Source organism: Natrix helvetica, assembly GCF_964273705.1.
Source record: "Natrix helvetica genome assembly, chromosome: 1".
Taxonomy (NCBI): Eukaryota; Metazoa; Chordata; class Lepidosauria; order Squamata; family Natricidae; genus Natrix; species Natrix helvetica.
The window spans coordinates 309,624,200-309,651,361 of NC_138548.1; the positions used below are offsets into that span (position 1 = coordinate 309,624,200).

The window sequence follows — 27,162 nt, forward strand, 5'->3', positions numbered from 1 at the left end:
TTTTACTTTGTAGGTTACCCAGATACCATGTACAATGTGCATAAAATCTTAAACAGTATCCTTGTTTTTAATGATTACTCACATTATATATTTCTTTCCAGGGTATCATGGAAGCCAGGAAACAGCCAAATTTAAACATTAAATTCTCCCTCTTCAGTTAAAGCCTTCTACCCTGATTAATTCATTGGCAACATGGCTATTTACAAATTGTGAAAGGCAAACATGATACTTAAATCAAGAAATATGCCATGAGTTTGTCTTTCAACAAAGACTACATATAATAGCAACTGACATGTGGATAAGTAAACTATGATACTAAATGTATTAATATAATTCTAAAAATTATTTTAATAATTATTAGTTCAAATGTTATTAGATGTGCTAGACAACATCCAATATTCAATTATATATCAATAGTTTTTCCCTTATGAACAAATCTAAAGCACTACTAATAAAAAAAAAAACATTCCCCAACTTTAAGCTTATAACAATCCTTTGATAACAATACATGAGATGCAAACAGTTTAACTAACAAAAAAGACTTTTAAGTGTAAAAATTGATAAAGCATCATGTCAACGTTTCAAATCATTAATATTTTGAGCTTTAAACTAACAGAAACTAACATTTCTCACTACAAAAAATGCCAACATGGAACTAGAGTAAGAATCGCTAATATTCCATCATGCTTACCTTTTGCAGTTGTGCTTCTAGCTTACTACACTCTTCCTTCTTTTGCTCTATGGCTATTTCTAAAGCCTTTAATTTGGAGTCTCTTTTCAGACCTGCTGAAGCCAATGATGATGCATGTTCTTTGAGGTCAATTAAGCTAGACTAGAAAAAAAAGTTACGGGAGAAAAATTGAAAGTGGGGATTACCAGAAGATACTAAATTGATTGCAATTGCTAGTAAACCTGTCGTGGTAGATTTGGACTGTGAGAGCTATAGTTTTCTGATGAGTAGTGGTGTGAATACCTCAGAATCTATTGGTTGAAAGCAAGAAGTCTACCTACAATGTATTCACATGGAGGCAGAACTTATAGATAATCTTCTCTGGTTTTTTATTAGTCAAACAAAAGAAATACAGCTTCAGTTCCATAATCGAAGCCACCATATAGACTTGTTCGACACTATCTGTATGATCCTTGCCCACATTGCCCCATTCTGAACTACCTAACTAATTAACCCTCAAATAGACCAAAAAACAGCAGTGGAACCAAATGCCTAGCTATGTCATTCTAGGATTCCTTAGAATCAATTTTTTTTTCACGAAGGATAACAGTTAAGTATTCCCTCACCAAATATATTTAAGTTGCAAGAGTGAAGGTTCCCTACCATGGTGGAGAGAAGGGAAAAATAGGTATGCAAAAGGAAGTTGTTTGTGTTAAAATGCATACTTCATGTCCACTCATCAACCTCATCCTAAATTTTGAAACCAAAATGTAATTTATTCTGTTTTTCAGCAAAAACAAAAACAAACTTTGCCATCTTCATCTCTGAGGATAGGATTCTACAATCTTAAAGAGATAACACTGACAAGATGTTTCACTCGTTGCTATCTATTGATAACATCAAGGTTTAAATAGAAAAAAAATCATGTTTCAGATACCATAGTCCAAAGAAAAATGAAGCCTTTTGATTTGGACTGCAAAATGTTGCAAGAACCAGTAGAGCAATATTACAAAATACTATTATGAAATATAACTAAAATATAAATTGCAACTAATTGCAAGCCAAGATTCTAATTTGTAATCTAGACAAATTCTGACCTAATCAAAGCTTTTAGAACATCTTCAGAAACAGCCCCATATATAAAGTCTTATAGTACACTAACCAGCATTAGTGTAACCAGCATTGAGATGCACTCGGAGACTGCAGTTGGTCCATAATGCGGCCGCGCGGGTGATTATGGGGAGTACAAGGTACTCCCATGTGACACCTCTCCTGCGCGAGCTGCACTGGCTTCCTGTGGTCTACCGGGTGCGTTTCAAGGTTTTGATTACAATCTTCAAAGCGCTCCATAGCACAGGACCTAGTTACCTGCGGGATGGCATCCTGCCCCATACATCCCTACGACCAATTCGCTCGCACAGAGAGGGACTTCTCCAGGTGCCATCCACCAAACAGTGTCGGGGGGCGACGCCTAGGAGCAGAGCCTTCTCTGTGACGGGCCCAGCCCTGTGGAATGACCTCCCCCCTGATATCAGGACTACCTCTGACCTCCGCTCCTTCCGTGCAAAGCTCAAGACCCACCTCTTCCAATTAGCTGGCCTGGCTCAACCATAGTCTTATCTTATCGCTCCTGACGGGTTTTTTAAATTTTGTAATTTAATCGCAGGTGTTTTAAATTGTCTATTTTAAATTCTATTTTATATATTTGATACCTCCTCCATGTATATGTATATGTATATGTGTATGTACGTGTATGTGTTTATTTTTATTTGTGTATGTATTCTTCATTTGTATATTGTATGTGTTTTTATTGTACGCCGCCCCGAGTCCTTCGGGAGAGGGTGCGGCTAACAAATAAAAATTTATTATTATTATTTATTATTATTATTATTATTAATTTATTAGTATGCAAGTTTCTAGAACCACGAGAAGAAATGATGGAAGTCATTGATTGTGCTGGCTCTTTTAAGACAGCTCTTAAACCTTTATCTCCTTTCCTTCTCTAGTCCTGTGCAATCTCTATAAAATCATTTACACATTTATGGGACCTTTTTGAAAAATATAATAATAGCATAAAGAAGGTAGTGAAAAGAAGTGAAAATCATCCCTACTTCTAATTAGTAGAATCCATGCTAAATCCAGGCTAATTGTGTTCAAGGAAGAACACATCCAGATCTCACCCAGTAGATAAAATAGCAAGGTTGTTCTGCTTTGTTTAAGTTTGACAAATCTGTCACCAGGAAATATCTGTGCAGCACATACCCAAATAGCTTTTTCAGCATTGGTTCAGAGTAACAAATTCTTCTTTCAGATTATTTTTTTCAACATTACAATCTAGTCTATGGCTCTAGAATACTCCATGGTCTTCCAACGGTGTCCTCTCCATATTTACTATTAGCTTTTGTAGAATAGCCAATGCTGGTTGGATTCCGCCATGTCCTATGACAGTGTTTATAAACAGATGCATAAAAATGGTAAGATTGCAAAACTATTCGGTTTGAAATGGGATAAATAGTCTTAATAACCAACTTATAACATTTACATTGCTTGTAAAGGTTTGATTCTTTATGAAACTTGAATCCCTACAATAAAATGTTTTATTAGTTGCAAATACTGACCTCTTTTTCTGTCAGCTCTGCTTGTAAAGCATTAACTTTTTCTTTCAGGTCTTTGTTTTCTTTTTTGAAGGTTTCGATCTCTTCAATTCTTCCACGGTCATCTCTCTCCCTCTGCTCCTTTAATCGCTCTATAATTCTCTCCTAAAAGCATAAAAATATGGCTATATTTTAAAACAGAAGCAACAGCTTGAAAATTCCGTGAACATAAAAGGAGCTAAAAATGCACTATATTGCATTTTCAATAGAAAATCAAGCATGGCACTCAACAGCAGAACATACATAACAAGGCCATAATAGAAGCAATTACACATTAAGTCAAAATTTGTCCAGGGTCACCCACCAGGCTCAAGTGCTGATTAACAACTAAAATGTTGGATGAGGGAGAATTCAGATGCTTGAGAATTCACGTTTGCTAAGACAAGTAGAAAAAGCAGGCAATCCACTGAGCTCCTAGTGAGAGGCTATGCAAAGCTGGGTAGTGTAGAATTTAGAATTTAGGAATTGACTCTTGATTGTCACTATAAATAACTTCTAGTAGGCCATTTTTGATAATTGATGGGTAGGGTTTATTTCATTAAAGAAACTTGATTAATGAAATAAATGGTAGAATGTAAGAATAGATTTGGAAGAATGTAAACTTAACTTTCTATAATGTAATTCTATAATGTATCATGTTTTTCCAAAAATAAGACAGGGTCTTATTTTCTATCGACCCCCGAAATAAGCGCTTGGCCTTATTTTCAGGGAGGTCTTATTATTTTTGAGGTGCAGGAGGCGGTGAGTGTGGTCACCTCATGGCTGCTGCTGTGTTGCAGTATTTTCAGGGAGGGCTTATTTTCAAGTGAGGGCTTATTTTAGTGCATGCGCTCAAAAGCCCGATTGGGCTTATTATCCAGGGAGATCTTATTTTCAGGGAAACAGGGTAGCTCTTCACTTTTCTCGAAGGAATAAATAATTATTGTCACTATGATGATATTCCAGACCAAACTAACATGCTAAAGGAGCAACCAAGCAACAGTCCCCCTCTCAGAAGCCAAACAAGCAATATACTCAAGAGTGGAAAAATGCATACGTCACTTGAAAAGGTATACTCTTAAAAGAGTGTGCAAATATTTGTGTTTCCCTAATAACCTTAGCCCTTTTCTTCTGTAGTACATTATGGTACATCACACAAAAGTGCTTTCTGTTTGATCAGTACTATGGCAAAAGCTATGTATCATACTAGATGTACAAATATATAACTAATGTTAATATTATTGTGAGATTTTTAACATTCAAGTGAAGCCATTTATTTAACCAACTAATCAGGTCTCAGTCAAGGGATTTTCCAAGTGTACACACTGGGAGATTTTTGACATAGAAAAACAATCATCTCTAATACCAATGATCTTGAAATAAGAATGTTGATACAGAACAGGCATTATTAGCTACTGCATTTTAAAAGCATTTTCATAGAAAGGCCGAATATCCTTAGATGGATAGAAATGATGAACTGCACTAATTAAGGCAAACATACAATATTGGCAAATATAGATATTATTTGCCTGTCAAACAGAATGCAAGAATATTCACTTATTATTGGTTATTATTGCAGCATTAACCCCAATACCACCCTAATTGAATAACTATTAGCCATACTTAATTCCTGTGTCCAGAGTTCCTGGCAGTAGAATTATAAACACCAAATGTGTTGCACCCATATTTAATTGATATAATCAAGGAGTCTCCATTTTTGTTAAATATCTTTACTGTCCATTCTTTTAAAGGTTGCACTAATACAAGTTTCTACAGCATTAACTTTTTCAAGGTTCACTTTATCCAAAGAATAAATACACAAAATAGGTATATTTCTATTGTCAATGCCTATATACTAATACACTGCACAATAAGGTAGACAATGTGTTCTGACCCCCCTTCCTCCGTTGCCCACACAGCACACACACTCCGGAACAGTACAAGCGAACAAGGTTTATTACACCAACAGACAAGAGGCTTTGTGGCAGCAAGCCACCAAGGCAGAACTCACAAAGACAGCACACACAAAAGCAGCAATCCAGTTTGCCAGGATCCCAGACTAGAGTTGCTGTCCAAAGTCCTTTGTTGATTGCTACGCCGAGCCTCTCCAGAATCAACCCTTTTATAACCTAAAAAGGGTGTCTCCCAAACAGCACCTGAGAGCTCTTTACTGCCTATAATTACGCCCACGCTCCATGCGTTTGTGGGCGCGCCGGAAACGGGCATCTCGAAACGCCCTACTAAGTCCTGAGTCACTATCCTCTCCGCTGCTCCAAGGCAGAGCATCGGGAGTCCTCCTCCTCTCGCTCTCACCGCTGCTCCATGCCTCTGGCGCCACCTGGTGGCCGGCCAAACTCTCGGATTCCTGCTCAGCCTCCGAATCCTGTCCAGGATCGCACCTCTCCTCTGGAGCTGACTCGTATGGAGTCTCACTCTCGGAGTCTGGTGACAGCGGCACCGGCTGGGGCACAACACTATCCCTCACCGCAGGGCCCTTCCCCCGGGCCTGACGCTCGGGATGCGGTCGAGAGGGAAATTGTCCATGATAGGCCCGCACCAAAGCTGGAGCATGCACAGCCGTCGCATTGGTCCAGGACCCCCCGTCCGAGTCCTCGTCCGCCCAGTCGACCAAATACTGGAACCGACCCTTGAGCCATCTCGAGTCACGGATCCGGGTCACTCTGTGCGATGGCCGTGCGTGCACCTCAGGCGACGACAGCAGGGGTGAAGAGGGACGTCAGAGAGGACAATCCGACCGCTCAGGGATCAGGAGCGAGCGATGGAACACCGGGTGTACTCGCATCAAGCGCGGGAGGGTCAGGCGATAGGCCACTGGATTGATAACGGCCTCCACAGGGAACGGCCCCAGATACCGGTGGTCCAACTTCCTCATAGGCCGGTGGGACGGAAGATGCCGCGTGGACAACCACACGCGATCACCCACGGCCAATTCCAGCACCGCACGGCGAGACCTGTCCGCCACCCGCTTGTAATCCTCCTTCGCCTGATTCAAGTAGCGGCGCACCATCTGGTGAACCGCCTGAAGCTCAGAGAGGAAATCCTGCGCTGCGGGGACCGGAGAGTCCACGGGGGTGAGAGGGAAAAAATGAGGGTGGTACCCGACGTTCGCCATGAAAGACGTCGTCCGTGTGGAGGAGTGCTGCGAGTTGTTGAACGCAAACTCCGCCACGGCGAGGTACTCCGCCCAATTGTTCTGCTGCTGGTTCACGAAGCAGCGCAGATATTGTTCCAGAATCCCAATCACCTTCTCCGTCCCTCCATCGGTTTCGGGATGGTGCGCCGAGGACAGACAAACTTGAACGTCAAGAGCGGCCATCAGCCCTTTCCAGAACTGGGCCATGAATTGTGTACCACGATCGGAGACGACCCGGTCAGGTAGGCCGTGCAGCCGAAACACGTGCTGGATGAACATGCGGGCGGTGGCGCGGGCTGTCGGCAATCTCCGGCAGGGGATGAAATGCGCCATCTTGGTGAGCATGTCCACCACCACTAGGACCGTAGTGAAACCGGACGACGGAGGCAGTTCCGTCAAGAAGTCCATGGGCACGGCTCCCCAGGGTCTGTCCGGGGTCGGCAATGGCTGTAGCAAGCCTGGAGGAGCTCCCGTCGCTGATTTGGCCTGTCGACACTGCACACTTGACGTGACGTACGTCTGCACGTCGTGTCGCAGGCGAGGCCACCAAAACGTACGGGAAACCAGGTGCAAAGTTTTGAACAGGCCAAAGTGTCCCACTGCCGGAGTGTCATGACATTGGGAGAGAACCAATCCACGGAGCGGTCCTGCAGGCACTTAGAGCCGATCCCGATACCTCAAAAGGTCCTCGTCAAAGGTCCACGGGGATGTCGGCCCTACCTCTGCCCGCCGTTGTTCCACCCACTCGTCGTTTCGCTGCACATTCCGTATCAACGACTGTAAATCCACGGGTTCCTGGATTGCAGCGAAGGACTCGACGGGTAGGACCGTCAGGGGGGGCAGTGAGTCAGCAGGGTCTGAGTACTCCGGCTTTCTAGACAGGGCATCCGCCCTCTGGTTCAAGGCACTGGGGATATACGTGACCTTGAAGTGGAACCGGGCAAAAAACAGAGACCACCGGATCTGGCGCTGATTGAGCTTCCGCGCTGTTGTCAAAAACTCCAGATTCTGATGGTCTGTCCGGACTTCGGCCTGATGCCTGGCCCCCTCCAGGTGATGTCGCCAGGCTTCGAACGCCGCCTTGATAGCCAGCAACTCCTTCTCCCAGATGGTATAATTGCGCTCGGAAGGATTGAGTTTCCGAGAGTAATAGGCGCAAGGGAAAAGGGTGCCATCAGGGGCGTGAGCCTGCAATAACACCGCCCCCACCGCGATGTCGGACGCATCCGCCTCGACTACAAAGGGGCGATGGGGATCAGGGTGTTTCAAGATTGGCTCCTTTGTAAAAGCGCGCTTCAAGGCCACGAACGCTTGTTGTTCCGTGGACCCCCAGTGAAACGGCACTTTCTTTTGCAGGAGCCGAGTGAGGGGCGCGGTCAAGAAAGCAAAGCCGGGGATGAAGGACCGGTAGTAGTTGGCAAACCCGAGGAGTCTCTGAACGTCTTTCATCCGTCGAGGAGATTGCCAACTTCGTAATGCCTCCACCTTGCCTGGCTCCATCGCAATTCCTTCAGGGGATATACGGTTCCCCAGGAACTCGATGGTGGTCTGCCAGAACTGACACTTCTCCAGCTTGGCAAACAAGCGATGCTTTCGAAGGCGCTGCAAGACCTGACGCAAATGCTGTTGATGATCCTTCCGAGACGTAGAGTAGATCAAGATGTCGTCCAGGTAGATGACGACAAACTGATCCAAAAGGTCCCGAAAGATATCGTTCATAAAATGTTGGAAGACAGCTGGGGCATTGGTCAACCCGAACGGCATGACCGTATACTCAAAATGTCCGTATCGGGTGCCAAAAGCTGTCTTCCATTCATCCCCCGCCCTGACTCGAACCAGATTGTAAGCTCCACGTAAGTCCAGTTTTGTAAACACCACGGCCTCCCGGAGCCGCTCCAACAACTCGGGAATCAGAGGCAACGGGTAGCAATTACGGATCGTGATGGCGTTCAAGCGCCGGTAATCGCAACAAAGTCTTAGATCCCCGGTCTTCTTTTTGACGAACAAAACAGGGGCAGACAAGGGCGAAGACGAAGGCCGGATAAAACCCAGGGCCAGGTTCTTGTCAAGGAAGTCCCGCAATGCGGCCAACTCCGGTTCAGACATGGAGTATAGGCGGCCCGTCGGGAGTTTCGCATCAGGTACCAGGTCAATGGGACAGTCGTAAGGCCGGTGCGGTGGCAGTTGATCCGCCTCCTGCTCGCTAAACACGTCCGCGAACTCCGCTAAATCCGGCGGCACTGTCACCTCGGCCGAACTGGGCACCTGAGCTGCGCAAACATGACGGGTATGGTCCACGCATTGCAAGGACGGGAACAAGATGCGGTTCTGCGACCAGTGGATCTGGGGATCGTGCGCCCGCAGCCAAGCCAAGCCCAACACCACGGGGAAATGCAGACCCAAAGCCACGTAAAATTGAATGGCCTCCTCATGCTCCCCGAGGATCAGGCACAAAGGCTGCGTGGCGTTCTTGATGGGCCCAGACAGAAGCACCCAGCCGTCAATGGTCTCCACTCGCATCGGAGGGTCTACCAGGCACAGAGGGACGTGATATTTCGTGACAAACGCTGCATCCATAAAATTCGTGGTAGCCCCGGAATCGACCAAGGCATGGGCTGGTATTCCCTGCGGACTACCCGACAAGAGAATGTGCGCTGCAAGAATCAGATGTCGTGGAGGCCCCTCCGCCTCTGTTCCGGCCTGTGCCCGACCCGAAGTCTCCCTCAGATCGGGCTTTCCCCGTTTCCCGAGACGGAGGTCCGTCGTTGAGGGGGGGGCGTAGACCGTGCAGCCCCTCTACCTCCCTTTTTGGGGCAACCCGTAGCCAGATGTCCCGGATCCCCACAGTAAAAACACAACCCCCCTGCACGCCGTCTCTCCATCTCCGTGCGTGACAAGCGGGGTCTGGCTGCACCCAACTCCATGGGCTCCTCTTGTGGGACAGGAGTCTCTCGTGGAACTGGCACTCTCAGCACCTCCCGGGACGCTCGGCGAGGCCTCCGCCTCTGCAGCCGGCCGTCAATCCGGAGGCATAGATGAACCAACGCGTCAAACGTTGGAGGCCTGTCCACTCTCACCAGCTCATCCTGCAGGTCCTCTGACAGGCCATCCTGAAAAGCATCCATAAGGGCTGGCTCATTCCACTCAGAGTCCTGACTGAGCAGCCGGAACTCGGTAATGTAGTCCAGTAAAGAACCACGCCCTTGGTGCAACTCTTTCAGGAGTCTGGTGGCTGTTTCTCCTTTGATGGGGTCCTCGAACGTCAGCCGAAGATGAGTGCAAAAACCCTGGAAGTCATCCAGCAGGGGGCTCGGCTGAGTCAGCAAAGGCGTAGCCCACCCTGCTGCTGTGCCTGAGAGCAAGCTTATCACAAAGCTCACCTTCGTCTGGTCGGTGGGAAAGTCCTCCGCTCTCAAGGCAATGAACAACCGGCATTGGCCCAGGAACGCCGGGAAAAGTTTCGGACTGCCATCAAACTTATCCGGCATGGCCACTGGGCATTTCCTTCGTTGCTGCTGGGGGGGTGGGGGGTTGGCAGGAGCAGACAGCTGTGCAACTTGCGCTGTTAGCAAGGCAAGTTGCTGTGCGAAGAGAGCATTCTCCGCCTGAAGTTGCTCCATCATAGCTGAATGGAGATACGTTTGGGGTAGCATTCAATCTGTTCTGACCCCCCTTCCTCCGTTGCCCACACAGCACACACACTCCGGAACAGTACAAGGGAACAAGGTTTATTACACCAACAGACAAGAGGCTTTGTCGCAGCAAGCCACCAAGACAGAACTCACAAAGACAGCACACACAAAAGCAGCAATCCAGCTTGCCAGGATCCCAGACTAGAGTTGCTGTCCAAAGTCCTTTGTTGATTGCTACGCCGAGCCTCTCCAGAGTCAACCCTTTTATAACCTAAAAAGGGCGTCTCCCAAACAGCACCTGAGAGCTCTTTACTGCCTATAATTACGCCCACGCTCCATGCGTTTGTGGGCGCGCCGGAAACGGGCATCTCGAAACGCCCTACTAAGTCCTGAGTCACTATCCTCTCCGCTGCTCCAAGGCAGGGCATCGGGAGTCCTCCTCCTCTCGCTCTCACCGCTGCTCCATGCCTCTGGCGCCACCTGGTGGCCGACCAGACTCTCGGATTCCTGCTCAGCCTCCGAATCCTGTCCAGGATCGCACCTCTCCTCTGGAGCTGACTCGTATGGAGTCTCACTCTCGGAGTCTGGTGACAGCGGCACCGGCTGGGCCACAACACAATGACAACTACTGTTCCAAATGCTTCTTGCATCTGCTTCTTGCATCTGTTCCCTAAAGACATAAAGTAGTCATACCCTATCAAGATCTCAGCCTATAAATATCAAGGCTTGTCTAGATAGTTAACTTTGCCAGTTTACTTACCAGTAGTGTATATTATAACTATTGAGAGATATTCCAAAACACTGACAACCTAGGAAATTTAAATATTCCTATTTTATCTCTAAATCAAGGTTTTACATTATATTTCTTATCAAACAATCTACTGGCTAACATATGTATTCTACAGATTTTGTACCTGGAAGATGGACTTGATACATCAGCAATATCTCTGAACAGAAATGTCGGTCTCATTTTGTAATCCTTCTTATGAAAATTATTGAAGTGGCAACTGAATTGCTTCTCCAGAAGATATTGCTCTTCCATTACTGGACTCCAACTTTCCATCCCATTTTCCCTTTAACCAAGGAAAGTTCTACATTGAACTGTTCCAGATATGCCCCTGTTTTTATTTATAAAATGCTGGAAGAATTGGGTGCTTGTGAGTTGGGCAGCCATATAAATATTTAATAAAGACATACATAAATAATGATTTTCCCCATTGTATTGTGGCAGATAATTTATTTGGTGAAATAAATTTAGTGGAAAAAAATACTTTATCTGAATTTATTTTGGAAAATATTTGAACATTTTATTGCATATGCCAACGTGATACATCTGGATACAAGAAATACTTTGGAGACAGGTGTTAAATTCTCATGTTTATAGGGAAGATCAGTTGATTATAACAATTAAAGTTTATTTAGCAATATTGTTATATAGATACAAAATGTAAGTAATAAATTGTTCATCAGCAAAAGCTATATCAAATTGCAGGACTGTAGAGAAAATCTCCCACCATCTCTCGTTATTTGTTTGTTTTGTCTTTGATAATAGCTTTCTTTTCCTTTTAATTCTGTCCAGCAGTCAACTGCCCCTAACATTCCAGGTTTTCTTATATTTCTGGCTTGTAGGGAAGTGATCATTTTGCATTCTATCCAAATACAAATTATCCTTACATCACATTTATCGCTAAAATAGTGGCCATTTTTAATTTTAAACGTGAAAAGTTACTGTAAATTAATTTGTTAAGAGCTTCCCTTAACTATAGTTTGAGAATGACCTTTTCTGGACTGAAAACGATAAAGTGATAAAGTTCATAAGACTGTACAATGAAAAGACTCTTGTAATACTTAACATTACTTGTTACCATATGTAAAATAATTAGGCTTTGGGGGGGAAGGAGATAATGAGAACTTCTTGTAGAAAAGAAAAAATGAAGACAACTAAAATGAGAACATGTGCAAAAAAGTATATAGGCACTCTCTTCTTTTTTGCTAACTTGTAAAGCTTTTGTTTCTTGGAGAAGTGAACTGTCAGAGAAGATGTGGATCAAATGGAGTAGAAATACTAATCCTCAATTGTCCAATTAAGGTAAAGGTTCCCTTCCCATATATGTGCTAATCGTTCCCGACTCTAGGGGGCAGTGCTCATCTCTGTTTCAAAGCCGAAGAGCCAGCACTGTTCGAAGATGTCTCTGTGGTCATGTGGCCGGCATGACTAAATGCCAAAGGCGCACAGAACGCTGTTACCTTCCCACCAAAGGTGGTTCCTATTTTTATACTTTCATTTTTATGTGCTTTCAAACTGCTAGGTTGGCAGAAACAGGAGCTCACTATGTTACACAGTGCTAGGGATTTGAATCACTGAACTGCCGACCTTTCTGATTGACAAGCTCAGCATCTTAGCCATTGAGCCACCATGTCCCTCAATTGTCTAATTATATTTTCCTAATCTATTTCTAATCAAATATTTTTCTAACGTATTTTTTATCAACCACACTATTGGCTGTTTTAACTATGCTATCCCAATATTTAGCATCTGAAAAATGTTCTTGACCCACAATAATGTGAAATAGTTACAACACAGTGCCGGAGGCTGAAGCCTTCATTAAAAAGCATCTCTCCTTCCCAGAGGACGAACATAGCCAAGGTAGTGAAAAGGACAGCAAAGTCCAAGACAAAAAGGAGGGGGGGCTGTAGCGCCCTCTGGGGACAGGGAGGAAGGAGCAATATCGAAAAGGCTCAGGTCACAAAAATAAAAGTATTTGAAATAACAGTAATTGGTGATATTCTAGAAAGTGACAAAGGAAAATGAATAAACACATAGTTGACAATATAGAATAAGACTTTGTTTTCTGCTTATATTTTATATTTTGTTTTTAAGATTGTAAAAATTGTGAGTTTTGGATGGATTTCTACCACTAGTGTGGGAGCTGCCAAAAATTTTAATATATTCCCTTACCTTTCCCCATAAATGTATAAAAACCAATAAATTTTTTTGAAAAAACATGTGAAATAGTTACTTGAGTCTGACTTGGGTCCCTGTGATAGTCCTCAAGAAAATCAGGGCCAAACAGAAAATGAAACCCACCCACTTAAACAAATCTCTATTTCATCCCTTCTCCAACATTGCAACTATTTTCTCTACCTCATTTGTAATCTTAACATGGATAACTCAATCCTATCTTTTGACAGTGCAGCATTATGGAAGAGCAAAGACAAAGGACAGCATTTCATTCACATTTAGGCACAAAGTGATCCAATTTGCACTTTTTAAAGTTATACGCAAACTAGGATACAATTCTTGCCAGATTTTTCTACATTTTGTAATGCAGCTCACAACTTTGCAACCTATACAAATGTATACATTGAGGGGAAATGCACACCAATATAGGCATATGAGAAAAATTACATAAAAGTTTGTACATTGAGGGAAAAAATTATCCATTTGGGGGAAATGTATGCAACAATGCATATACAATGTTATTAAAAAGAACAAAAACTAGAATAGGAAATAAAAAATAGAAAACTAAGCCCAATGAAAATAGCAAATTCTCAAGTCCATATGGGGGGAAAATATCTCACAAAATACTATGAATGTCTGTAGGCAGATTTAAAGTTATCACTTAAGTTTAATTTGACAGCGACACTTGTACATTTTAGTTATTATTTTTCCTATTCTATTGACTGAAACCTAGTTCTGCTGTCAATCACACGTTCTATTGAACGCTCAACATCACAATTCACCAACACAAAACAAAGAGGACTTGAGCTGCAGTATCTCTGAGCTGGGTGGTGACTACACTTGCTAAAATGCTTTTAGATATCCTGTTCTGGATGTTTAACCACAAATATAATGAAATTGCAACAATGTAGCCTTTCTAGTCTTATTTTGTTTGGCAAGCATTCCTGGGTTTATATCTCTCTTCTTACAAGTCTAATCTAATGTCTTTTTTTCCCCACAAAAGCAAACAGGAATTAAATCATGGAGACCAAAAGCTCTGTATTAGGATGCAACAACATCACCAATTCAAAATTTTTACCAACATGAAACTGTTGGGCCAATCAAAACTGTGGGTGAGAATGCCAAAGCTGTAATCTTTTAGCTGTCCAGGCGCTTACAAATACATGTTTGGCACCTTAGGAAATGAATTCCTTGTGTTTGAAGATAGAAATCTCTACTAACCCAAACAGGATCAATGAATCCTGAAGATATTTATAGTTTTTGTACATGATTTGATGAAATTGATCATTTAGGAGAGATTTCGGTGTCCAAAGGTCCAGCTGGTAGAACATTCTGAGCCAATTCTAAAAAGAAACTACAGAAGAAAACAAGAGAACCTACCTTCTCAGAGAGAGCTTCTTCCAGGGTAGCTAGAGCTGTATCTGTGTTACTGGAATCTGTCTGTAGTGATTTCACACGATCTTTCAAATTAGTTAGTTGCTTGTCTTTATCTCTAAGTTGCTCCTGAAGGTTTTCGATCTTTGTGGGGGGAGGGAAAGAGACAAGATAATGAAATGTTTCTTTATCACAGAAGCCAAGGTTTAAGATTTCATGCTATCCCAACAAAACAAAGCATATGTCAGATGCTTCGTTCTTGAAACCAGAACTAGAACATGTAGTCTGAAATTTATATTTAAAATCAACGTATCATCCTTTTTGGTCAAATATACTGTAGGGAAGAGACTTGCATTTCAACCTGATTTAGCACAGCGTGTTTTTTTCAAGACTGGAGCTAAAATAAGAGTGCTGTAGATCTTTTGAAAGGTGATCTGGCTTTGCTAGATTACCTGGAAAGTTTTCTCCCTTTGTGCCACTTATTCAGTCACTAATTAAGTGCAGAGTTATTGCTAGTTAACATTACCATATAACTTAATTAAATGGAATGATTCACCCAAAATAAAAAATATATCATTATCATTTAGCATTATCACAGTGCCACACAACCTTATGATGATACGTGATGCAGCTACCAGGGGTCAGCAACCCATGGCTCTGGAGCTGCATGTGGCTCTTTCATCCCTCTGCTGCAGCTCCTTGTCACCGGTTGATAGGGCTTTTGGTTAGGACAGGTACAGGAAAAAGGACACCATGCTAAGAGGAGACTCTAGGGTGGGGGAACCAGACTTCCGGTCGGCAGAGGAAAAAGGACCCTGCGCTAAGAGGAGACTCTATGGTGGGGAAACCGGACTTCCAGTCGCCTCTAGAATTGAACAGGGGCTTCTGGTTAGGACCTTTGTGGCTCTTTGAGTGTTTAAGATTGCCAATCCCTGAGCTACACCAACAGTTGATAATAATCAAAGTATAGGGAATCCAATGAAGAATATTGAATTCACATAAACTGTGACCCTCTACAGTCATTTGTGCTTTCAAATTTCACTGGTCCCATATAGCTATTAAATACCATAAAATTATCTCCCTCAATTTGGAACCCTTCAGAGATGTGTTACAGTGTAGACCAATGGTGAGGTTATTATATTCTAACTTATGAATGAGATCTACAGTACCTTAAAACTTTATTGCATTGGGATGTTGCACAGTTAGACCGTCATTGGCTTACTTTGCTTTGCAGTTTCTTTATAAGTTTTTATATACAAACTGAGATATAATGAGAAAGTAAAACTAGCTTCACACTCTTAGCTGGAAATAATCTGATTGCAGAAGACTTGAGTAGTATTATTTTGTCAATAAATCATAACCCAATTTGATTAGATATTTATTTAATTTGAAGAAATATATTTGACAGAAGTGTTCCTCATTTGCAATAAAATATCCATCCCATCCCAAATGTCATATACTTTCTAGATTGCAATGCCTGACATAAATTACAAATATATGATAGAAATTATTTTGGGAATCCCCAAGAGACAGAATTGTATCATGTCATGAACTTATATGTTAAAGTGATGGGGGGTGAAGTAGAAGTTGCATCTATTTGCTGTACAGTTCAAAAGAAAAAAGATTGGGATACAAGAAAAATGTTAGTCTATGACACTCCAATAGAGTAAAAAAAAAAAAAGAACTAAGCAATATAAGTAGTGCATTACTACATTTTATTTACAACAATACATAATGATATTTTAAATTTAAGCAGAAATCTGTTCTTTATTTTTGTATTTGGGGAAATGGGACAAAAAAGAAGAAAAAATAACAGAAACAATGAGAAAATGGAGCACTTAAGTAAAACAAACGAATATTGCCAAAAAAATTCTTGATCGATGTAAAGAACATTAATGACAAATACAGGTAGTCCTCGACTTACAACAGTTAATTTAGTGACTGTTCAAAGTTACAACTACTATGAAAAAGTGACTTGTGACCATTTTTCACACCTACGATGGTGGCAGCGTTTCCACAGTCATGTGAAATGCTTGGCAACTGATTCATATGTATGATGATTGCAGTGTCCCACAGTTATGTGATCATTTTTGTGACCTCACAAGCAAAGTCCATGTGGTAGCCAGATTCACTTCATGTTACTAACTTTTGCAATGATTCACTTAACTGTTTCAAGAAAAGCCATAAAATGGGGCAAAACTCACTTAACAAATGTCTCACTTAGCAACCCATTGAGCAATTTAGGGCTCAATTGTTGAGGACTATCTATGACAAGACTGTAATGATATCCTATTCAAAATAATTGCAGTGGTTCAGGAAATGACAGAGGTACTGCTACTGTTCAATTTATGTAAATCTGGTTAGTTTATTTTTTAATTTTATTGTAGTTTTTGTCATCGTTATGGAAGGAGATCTCTAATAGAAGATAAGAATTTGAATGAGAACATTTGACAATATAAGCTCTCAAGTTCATTGTCCTATCAAATGCTGTTCAATAAGGTATATAAGAGAAAATAAACCATCCCCAAAATGTTGCTCAATATTGATATATGAAATATAGGATCCGTGAGCCTATAATCATTATTATTTGAATATCTGTAGTTTTAATTGTATAGTTTCGTGTATTTTTTAAAAAAAAATGACATATGTTAAGCATATGAATTACAAAATAAATGCAGAAAAAATGAATTAAAAATACGCTGAAGAGTCTCTTTAATATTCTATCTCCACCCTCCTCTGGGAAAACAGAAAAATTAAATGGATCTATGTATCTGCCAGTATAAAGAACAGATGCTTTTTAGGAAGGAGTCTGTAAGTTCTTGTTTCTGTGTACACAACAGCCTTATACAGAACTATAGAAAAAAGGCAATCAGTAAATAAATTAACAGTTTCCTTTTTTATAACATTAATGCATTCTCTGTTCTCAAATCCAATGCTAACTGGTCTTCCCAAAAGGATACTTCATATTTCTTTGATGGATTCGACAACTATATTATGACACCCTGTGGAATTCTAAAGACACTGCACATTTCAATTCTGTCACAATACAGATGTGAATAGATATAAGCAAAGCAATCAAACAAACAAAACGGAGCAGGGAGGAGAATATAATTTGTATACAAAGTTTGGGCATTTTTTAAATTATCCCTGGCTATAATACGTATAATAAACACCCTAAATTAATACTGTCTCCTGAGTGTTTATCTGAATTCCCATGTATTTACTTTATATCAGTCCTCTTAGAAATCATGATATTACTAGAAGCTTTATCTGAAACTGTGGGTCTTAAAATGTTGCACTTAGCAAAAATGCTTTCTTTAAATCTAAAAGATATGGACATTAAATTATGCACATTGCACTTTGTATTACACTTCCAAAAATACAATGGTGAGTAGAAGATTTAGATCCTGTTAACTCCAAGTTTTATATTCTTTCAAAACATCTGAATAATGTTAATATTGCTTTTTTCCACGTACAACATGATCTTGCTCTTAAGTTAATGTCAATAAGATAGAAATTAATAAATATATATTTTGGGGGGGGAAAGCATTCAGATGCTTTATCATTAAAAGGACAATACTGCAATTACTTATATCAAGAATATTTCTTTATTTTTTTAAAAAACTGAAAAACTAATTAGATAGATGGGAGGGGGGGAACCATCAATTGTCAATGCACTGGTGTTCAATGTGTTTCTAACCAGCATATAGCAGACATGACCAGACAAGCTAAATATCCTATGTATAATCTCCAGCTCCCTTGTCTGCAATCAGATTGCACAATTGTCTATTAAAATGACTTCACATAATCCTTTGGTATTTCCATAAATGGGTATAAACACATTTAGAACTGCCACTCCATCTATTAAAAATCATTAAAATCTTTCACATGCAATCTTTTCAATTATGTGTCCTGCCAATAGGTTTCTAAGTGGTAAACCTGTCACTTTTCCGGCAAACATTTCAGGAATGCTTCTTAAATGCTCAAAGGATTTAACTAAGTCTCACCTGAATACAAGTGTTACAATTTGGTAGAAATTTAAGAACCCAAAAACAAAACAAAACAAAAATCCCTTGTCATTTAAGTTTTAAAAAATAGTGTACTGGAAGCTACAAGTGGTGATAAAACACAGTAATCACCAATAATTACAGATACATGTTAAAGACTTCTTTTAAAACTTTACTTAAAAGATTAATTGGAACTTTCTCCACATACTTTTTTATGAAATCTAAAAAAAAAGTAAACTCAAACCATAATTTAAAAATGAAGTTGATTTGATCTCATTTTGACTCTTCTGAGATTCAAAGTTTATTTTCAGACATAGTAATACGATACAATAATACAATACAATACAATAATAGTAGAGTTGGAAGGGACCTTGGAGATCTTCTAGTCCAACCCCCTGCCTAGGCAGGAAACCCTATACCATTTCAGACAAATAGCTATCCAACATCTTCTTAAAGACTTCCAGTGTTGGGGCATTCACAACTTCTGGAGACACGCTGTTCCACTGATTAATTGTTCTAACTGTTAGGAAATTTCTCCTCAGTTCTAAGTTGCTTCTCTCCTTGATTAGTTTCCACCCATTGCTTCTTGTTCTACCCTCAGGTGCCTTGGAAAACAGTTTGACTCCCTCTTTTTTGTGGCAACCCCTGAGATATTGGAACAATGCTATCATGTCTCCCCTAGTCTTTATTTCTCTAGTATTAAATTATGCAAGGTATTAAGCAACTTGGAGGAAAATGTATTCACAACTAGCTATGATATTAATTTAAAAAAACTGTTAAAAACATAGCATCATTTTCCATAGCCTCTTTAATTTTACATATTTAAAAATAACACATTTTCAATTTTTTTCCAGGTGATGTAGAAACTAAATGTAGGATAGTAGTTCCTACAAGATCTAATAAATGGAGATTTAACTTTCACCTCTTTGTCTTCTTTCCAGTCACATTTTTCTTCCATAAAATAAATATTCTGCTTGTACAGTCCTTTCATTACAGTAGCAAAGTATTTTATTATATTTAATAAAGCACCTTCACCTTACTGGAGGGGCACTATATTAAGACTGGCTAAAGACTGAACTAAGAATCAGCACAGTTTTTATGACCCATAAGCTAAATGAATTATCCATATTTCTTCAGATATACGTTCCACTTAATTCAGGGAAAATTGGTATCTGGTAACTAAATAAAAGGTTCCTGCCTCCATAGCTTAAAGAAGACACTGTTGCATACAAACAATCATAATATGTCTCTAATCTGGAAAGTAAAGTCATAAATTGACTACTCTTCTGGAGATTTTATATACACCAGAGTTGGACTGGACAGGATGCATCTTCACTTTCATCTATATCTATAAATATATTTTACATTTATTAAGACTTGCACCCATTCATTTTCTAATCTCGATTATTCAAATCTTTCATTCCACATTTCAGATATATGACTTCAACCTATTTTTAAATTCCATTTAGTCCATTTTTTTTTGTTTCATGTTATGCATCTCTTAAAGATTCTAGAATTTCTGGCAACTTTGAAGTCCTTGTGGCATACTGTTTTATTAATACATGTTTCAACTATGCATAGTGCCAAGCATAAGCTGTTAGAAAATCATAATCCAAACATAATATCTCAAAAAATTTAAAATAATCATTATAAGTCAACCAATTTAAGGTATTTATCCTATGTTTGTATAGTGGTATGTGGAAATAACCTTGGGAGACTGGAAAAAGAGAGGAAGCCAAGGGAAAGGTCAGATAAAAGGCAACTTAACCCACAGCAGGAATATGACCAGGGCAAGTGACTCAGAAGGGATCCTCCATAGTTTCCTGAGCTGTAAAGTATGTGTGTGTGGGGGTATATCTTCAGAATTACAAGTTTGTTGATGTAATTTTACAATAAAGTAGAATTAATTCATCTATCCATGTTTCCTGTCTGGTTTACCTCACAAAGCTGACACTTTGGCCTAGGGTTTCCAATTAAACATCTTCTTCATTAACTACAAATCTGAAATATTCCATAGTGTCAATATTCATATTCTGACTGAAAACTTAATCACTTATCTATTAATAACCAAGTACTTGTATATGTCCAGCAGCTTTCAAGTCTAGAAAAGAAAATCCAGGTTTATTGTATCTTGATCTTACTACTTGCCAAGATTTCAAAGGCTTCATTAACTTATTATCTAATTATACCCAATGCAGGCAATACTCAGAAAAGTTTCTCAATAATTTCTCTACCTGTATAAAATATTTATTAAGAATTAATATTGGAATTCCTCTTAGACTAGACTTTTCATAGCTGGTGGTATAATCAGAACACAAATCATATTACTTGTAGCTTCAATTAGATTTGGCAATGAATTGAAAAATTATCCACAGTAGCTATGATATCTTTATCCATAAGAATGGTTGTATTCAATATCAATATCAACTATCATCAGAACCTGCATATATTGACATTGTCTAATGAAAGAAGCTACATATTCAAGAACTAAGTTAAGGATTAGAGAAGACATGGAACATCCTTGATTAGTGCCATCATATTATTTAATGATTGGTAAGACAAATATATTTGCAATGACTTTATCCACAATAAAAAAATATCAAATTATAATCCAATTGACAAAAATTGGTGGTAGCTCACATCTGTTTACTAGTCCTTAGAAGAAACTTCTCATATGCTAATTCCAAGTATTTCATTAAATGGTTTGGGTAGGCTTATGGGACAGTATCTTTGGAAAATAATGCACTTCATTTTAAAGAAAATAAATTTGATTAATAAAGAGGTACGCTTTGTTCATTCTAAAAGTCTGGAAATAATATAATCTCTTGGAAGACTAGGAAATACTTTTCACAAATTATCACTGATCTCAAGCCAAACAGACTTCTCAGTTCCATGAGTGATTGAATGTGAAGACAAAAAAAATATTTATGTAAAATACATTTCACAGTCATCCAGTAGAATAAGCTGTTTCAGGATGTGAATCTGTTCCCCTTCATTGGAGGTCTTTAAACCTTCTTCAGAGATTGGAAAAGCTTTGGTTCAAAATGCTTTGTGCTGAGCAGGGAGTTGGACTAAATGAACATTGAAGTCCCTTCCAAATCCATGATTCTGTAGTTCTAAGACCCTGTGATTATCAGATTGTTGGCAACAAATAAATGGACGTGTTCCAAGAACAGAAAAACACTTAACTCTCTTTATAACCCTGATTATGTTCCATAATGGGACATGGTTTTAATTTTACACAATATTCATATGTGTATAACTTGCTGCAGTAAGGTGTCATCTTAATATAGTGATCTTGCATTTTAACACACTTTAATTCACAGTATTAAATCCCTGTTTTTATAATTTTCACTTACAGTCTGTATTTGCTTTAATGCGAGAGTATGCTAAAAGATTTTTTTTTCAAAGTTTCACAGGTCTTATTTAATTACCATGAATGCAAGAGTTTCACAAGATAAAGAAAATGTTGTGCTGGCTAAAAAAAAAAAGGAAGCCACACTAAATCCCTGTTAAATAAATAAGTAGCAAACAGTAGTCAATGGTCTCTTCTATTGAGGTAGAAGAAGCTTTGTAGAATAAAATACATTTTGATCAACAACTTAAAAGGAAGGAATGAAATCAGAAGGCAGTGGGAGGAAAAGAGTGGGAAGGCCACTCAAAGACACAATGTAGAAAGCAGAAGAGGAACAAAGTACACACTGAAAACTTCTAAAAAGAGAGAAAAGATCTAAAGAAATTTCACTTAGCCAAATGTTCATAAGCACTATTGTAAGTAATAAGCATAATTAAAATGTATTGTATTAATTGAACAAAATCATAAGTTTTACGTGTTTGCATTCCTCAGAACTACAGGTTTCTGTTTTCTACTTTGTAAATAAGTCAGTCCTAATTCATTGCTTCTTTTTACAATATCTTTACAATAATAGTAGAATTTCACTGGTAACTTCCTTTGCTTTCTCCCCCAATTTCCTTCTTCTAAAATACCAAGATTGTGTATTTCTACATTAAGTTTACCAAATGCACCAGGAAAGTTTGAATGGATAGGCTATGGATGAATATATATATAAGGGTAGGGTGGAGAGGAGACAACAGCCCATATTTACAAACTATGTATAACAGGGTCATACAATAGGAGCAGAGTAGGATTTGTTTATATTAATGTAATGCTATTGAGGATATTACTCTCCAACTATCCATGAGAAAGACGAAGTCCAATAGAGATTCTATGAAAACAGAACACTCTGGGTGCTTTGACTATTTTGGATTTCATCTGAAAGAGATAGAAATGGATACAACGTTGTTTTATCAACAAACATGGGTCCACATGGATCTAAATTGTGTTCTTCATGGGTTTCCCTTGAAGACTACTTGTGGCTTTAACTGGTTGAGAATGCAGTTGCAAATGCAGTGGTACTAATGGATTAACCTCAGCATGCCTTATGACCAGAGGTGGGTTTCACATAATTTTACCACCAGTTCGCACCAAAACTGTCAGCGTGTGTACCTTCCACGTATGCGCTTTGTGAGCGTGCATGGTTTGCACTCATGCACTCAACTTAGAAAATGTAAATAGGATGGAATAGAGCTGGGGTGGTTCATCCAAACTGGTCCAAACTGGCTGAATACCACCACTGCTTATGACTCTTCTCTTTAACAAACTGTAGCAAACTCCCAGGTGCAATCCAAGGTGTTAGTTATGACTTACAGGAAAAGTCCAGTTATTTGAGGGATTTTAACTGAAAATGATATTACAAAATTAAAATATCAGTGAAAACCAACGAATAATTACATTACACATGTCTTTGGGAAGAGCTGACTAAATCTTTTTGCACCGGAAATAGAAATATCACATCTCCAAAGCTCCTTACTGTAGTTCAGCTGAAACCTACATACAAATAATACAAGCTTTGCTTTATTTGCTTTATCAAAATAAAGCAATTTTGCCCTTAGAGGAATACTATCAGTTTTCTAAATATAAGATACGAATTATTACCCTAAATTTTGAGCATCATTTATGAATGAATGACAATAGAGTCAATGGCATTTCAAGAGAAACACGACCCTTATCACCCTGAAAATTCTAAATATAAGCCATCTCAGAAACCCAATCAGCATGTCAATAGGATGTTCCTTATTCAATATACTTAGAATTTGCTGGATAATGTTGGATCATGAGGAGTGCAAAACTAGATGAAGTAGTTTGTAAAGTCATCTTTTCTTCAACAAGGGAATGAACAAAGAGATACTCCAAAAATGTGTACTCTTTCATTAATTCATGCTATTATGAGGGCACCTAATCAATCAATCAGCCACATGATTCTAATAAAAGGTGCCAGACTACCTGAATTCCCTTCCAGAAGGGAAAGAGCAGAGTTCATCCAGAAATACATCTCAGAAGCTTCCTTACTAAATCAAAGTAAGCCACCCAAACCAAACCAGAAGTTACAATCACAGTCACTAAAGGAAACCTTAAATTTGGTGTGTGAGGTGTGACTTTGGTAGAAAATTCCTTTCTAGGGCAACCTTCTTGACAAGAAAGAAAGTTGCTCAACTGCTCTCAAGATTTTCCCCTTCCTTTTTTTCTATTCCTGCATTTAGCCAAACTGTGAGGTCAAAGGCAATCAAACTGAATAAAGACAAAGCAAGAAGGAACGTTATGAAGAAAAGTCTGGTTGAACAAGGAGGCATATTTATCTTCATTCATTCTTAAGTCACTTCTCAAAAGAAACTTGTGAGACAGGAAATTAATAGAGTTTCCATACTCAGCCTGCTCTGCAGGATTTAAATTCAGAATTATTTAACCCTACTTCATTCAAATGTGTCAACTAAACAAAGACCTAATAAAAAAAATCAAATAGTGTTTTTTAATAGCAGATGCAGTATAACCAAATGCTGACATGATTATCTCCAATATATTTCCATTTTCTAGTGGGAGGAAAATTCAATAGTAAAACTATAGTCGTAAACAGTGAGAATAATAAGCACACTTTACTGCATGCTGCTAAAAGATTAATAATCATTTACATTGCACTGAGAATAAGAGGCAATGTATACAACACTGCAATACAATACAATACAATAGTAGAGTTGGAAGGGACCTTGGAGGTCTTCTAGTCCAACCCCCTGCCTAGGCAGGAAACCCTATACCGTTTCAGACAAATAGCTATCCAACATCTTCTTAAAGACTTCCAGTGTTGGGGCATTCACAACTTCTGGAGGCAAGCTGTTCCACTGATTAATTGTTCTCACTGTCAGGAAATTTCTCCTCAGTTCTAAGTTGCTTCTCTCCTTGATTAGTTTCCACCCATTGCTTCTTGTTCTACCCTCAGGTGCTTTGGAGAATAGTTTGACTCCCTCTTCTTTGTGGCAACCTCTGAGATATTGGAATAATGCTATCATGTCTCCCCTAGTCCTTCTTTCTCTTAAGCTAAACATACCCAGTTCCTGCAACCGTTCTTCATATGTTTTAGTCTCCAGTCCCCTAATCATCTTTGTTGCTCTTCTCTGCACTCTTTCTAGAGTCTCCACATCTTTTTTACATCGTGGCGACCAGAACTGAATGCAGTATTCCAAGTGTGGCCTTACCAAGGCATTATAAAGTGGTATTAACACTTCACGTGATCTTGATTCTATCCCTCTGTTGATGCAGCCTAGAACTGTGTTGGCTTTTTTGGCAGCTGCTGCACACTGCTGGATCATATTTAAATGGTTGTCCACTAGGACTCCAAGATCCCTTTCACAGTTACTACTACTGAGTAAGGTATCACCTATACTGTACCTGTGCATTCCGTTTTTGTTGCCTAAATGTAGAACCTTACTCTTTTCACCATTGAATTTCATTTTATTAGATAGTGCCCAATGTTCAAGTTTGTCAAGATCCTTCTGTATCTTAAGCCTATCTTCTGGAGTGTTGGCTATTCCTGCCAGCTTGGTATCATCTGCAAATTTGATGAGTTCCCCATTTATTCCCTCATCCAAATCATTGATGAAGATGTTGAAGAGTACTGGGCCTAAAACAGAGCCTTGGGGTACTCCACTGCATACTTCCCTCCATGTAGATGCAGTTCCATTGAGAACTACACGTTGAGTGCGGTTGGTCAGCCAGTTACCAATCCATCTGGTGGTGATGCTGTCTAACCCACATTCTTCTACTTTATCTAGTAGTAGGTTATGGTCTACCTTATCAAAAGCCTTACTGAAGTCCAAGTAAACTATATCAACGGCATTCCTCTGGTCCACTAATTTTGTCACATTATCAAAGAATGCAATAAGATTAGTCTGGCATGATCTGTTTTTGACAAATCCATGTTGGCTTTTGGCTATTACTTTGTTTGCTTCTAGGTGTTCGCAAATTCGTTGCTTGATTATTTTTTCCAGAATCTTTCCTGGTATTGAGGTTAGGCTGATAGGTCTGTAGTTTCCTGGATCTAATTTTTTCCCTTTTTTGAAGATGGGAACCACATCAGCTCTTTTCCAGTCCTCTGGTAGTTCCCCGGTGTTCCAGGATCTCTGAAAGATATAATTCAGTGGTTCTGAGATCTCGTCTGCTAGTTCCTTCAGAACTCTGGGGTGTAATCCATCCGGTCCTGGTGATTTGAACTCATCTAGGGTAGACAGGTGCTCACTTACCATTTTCTTCCCTATTTCAATTTGTGTTCCTAATTTTGTGGTGCTGCTTTTGATAGGTTGGACTGTTTTATCCCTTTGTGTAAAGACAGATGCAAAACATGAGTTAAATAGTTCTGCTTTCTCCCTGTTGCTTGTCACCTTCTTGCCACTTTCTCCTAGCAATGGACCAATTGTTTCCTTAACTTTTTTCTTGTTTTTAACATGTTGGAAGAAGCTTTTTTTGTTAATTTTTACTTTTGTGGCAAGCCTTTCTTCATTGTGAGCCTTAGCTTTCCTCACTTCATCTTTACAGGCTCGGGCTATTTGCTGATATTCTGCCTTAGTTATGTCCCCCTCCTTCCACTTTTTATACTTACTTTTTTTGTCTTTCAGTTTGTCAGATAGTTGTTTATGCAGCCATGCTGGTTTCTTTTGGGAGCTGTTGTTTTTCTTCTTCATTGGTATTGTGTTAGACTGGGCTTTTCTAATCTCATTTTTCAAAATTTCCCAAGCTTCTTGAGTTGTTTTCCCCTCGAGGATTCTCATCCATGGAATTTTTCCCAAGCTCTCTCTAAGTTTATTGAAATTAGCTTTCTTAAAGTCCAAGACTCTAGTTTGACTTTGTTCTACTACTTGTGTTTGGATAATGTTGAATTCCAATATTGCATGGTCACTTGCCCCCAGGGTTCCTATGACTTCAACACCTTCTATCATTTCCTCTCTGTTAGTGAGAATTAAGTCCAGTATGGCTGATCCCCTTGTTTCCTTCTCTACTTTTTGGAAAACAAAGTTGTCTGCTAGGTTTGTTAGGAACCTGTTGGATCTTCCACTTGGTGCAGAGTTTGTTTCCCAGTTGATGTCAGGGTAGTTAAAATCTCCCATTACTATTGTGGTGTGCTTCCTACATACCTTAGTTAGCTGACTAGCAAAAAGTTTGACCTGATAAAATGCCATTTACATTGCACATTATTTTTTTCCTTCTTTGGAGCCATGTGCTAAATTAGACCCCTTATTTTTCTCTCTAAGCTTCCCATGTGACAAGTTAGACTGAAAAATTACTCCAAACCAACATTTGGAACTGAGCCAGGATTTAAATCCCTATCTCATAAACCAAAGTAT

At 39.6% G+C, this 27,162-nt stretch overlaps 1 protein-coding gene across 1 annotated transcript in view; it reads right to left on the reverse strand.

Annotated features, from left to right (window-relative positions):
• Positions 1 to 27,162, reverse strand: part of ERC2 (ELKS/RAB6-interacting/CAST family member 2) — a 548,821-nt gene that overhangs the window by 268,698 nt on the left and 252,961 nt on the right. The window contains exons 8-10 of the mRNA XM_081935890.1: positions 14,432 to 14,569; positions 3,289 to 3,429; positions 692 to 832 (exon numbers count right to left, since the gene is read on the reverse strand). Coding sequence (XP_081792016.1) covers positions 692 to 832; positions 3,289 to 3,429; positions 14,432 to 14,569 — 420 coding nt within the window. The remainder of the gene's footprint in view (positions 1 to 691; positions 833 to 3,288; positions 3,430 to 14,431; positions 14,570 to 27,162) is intronic.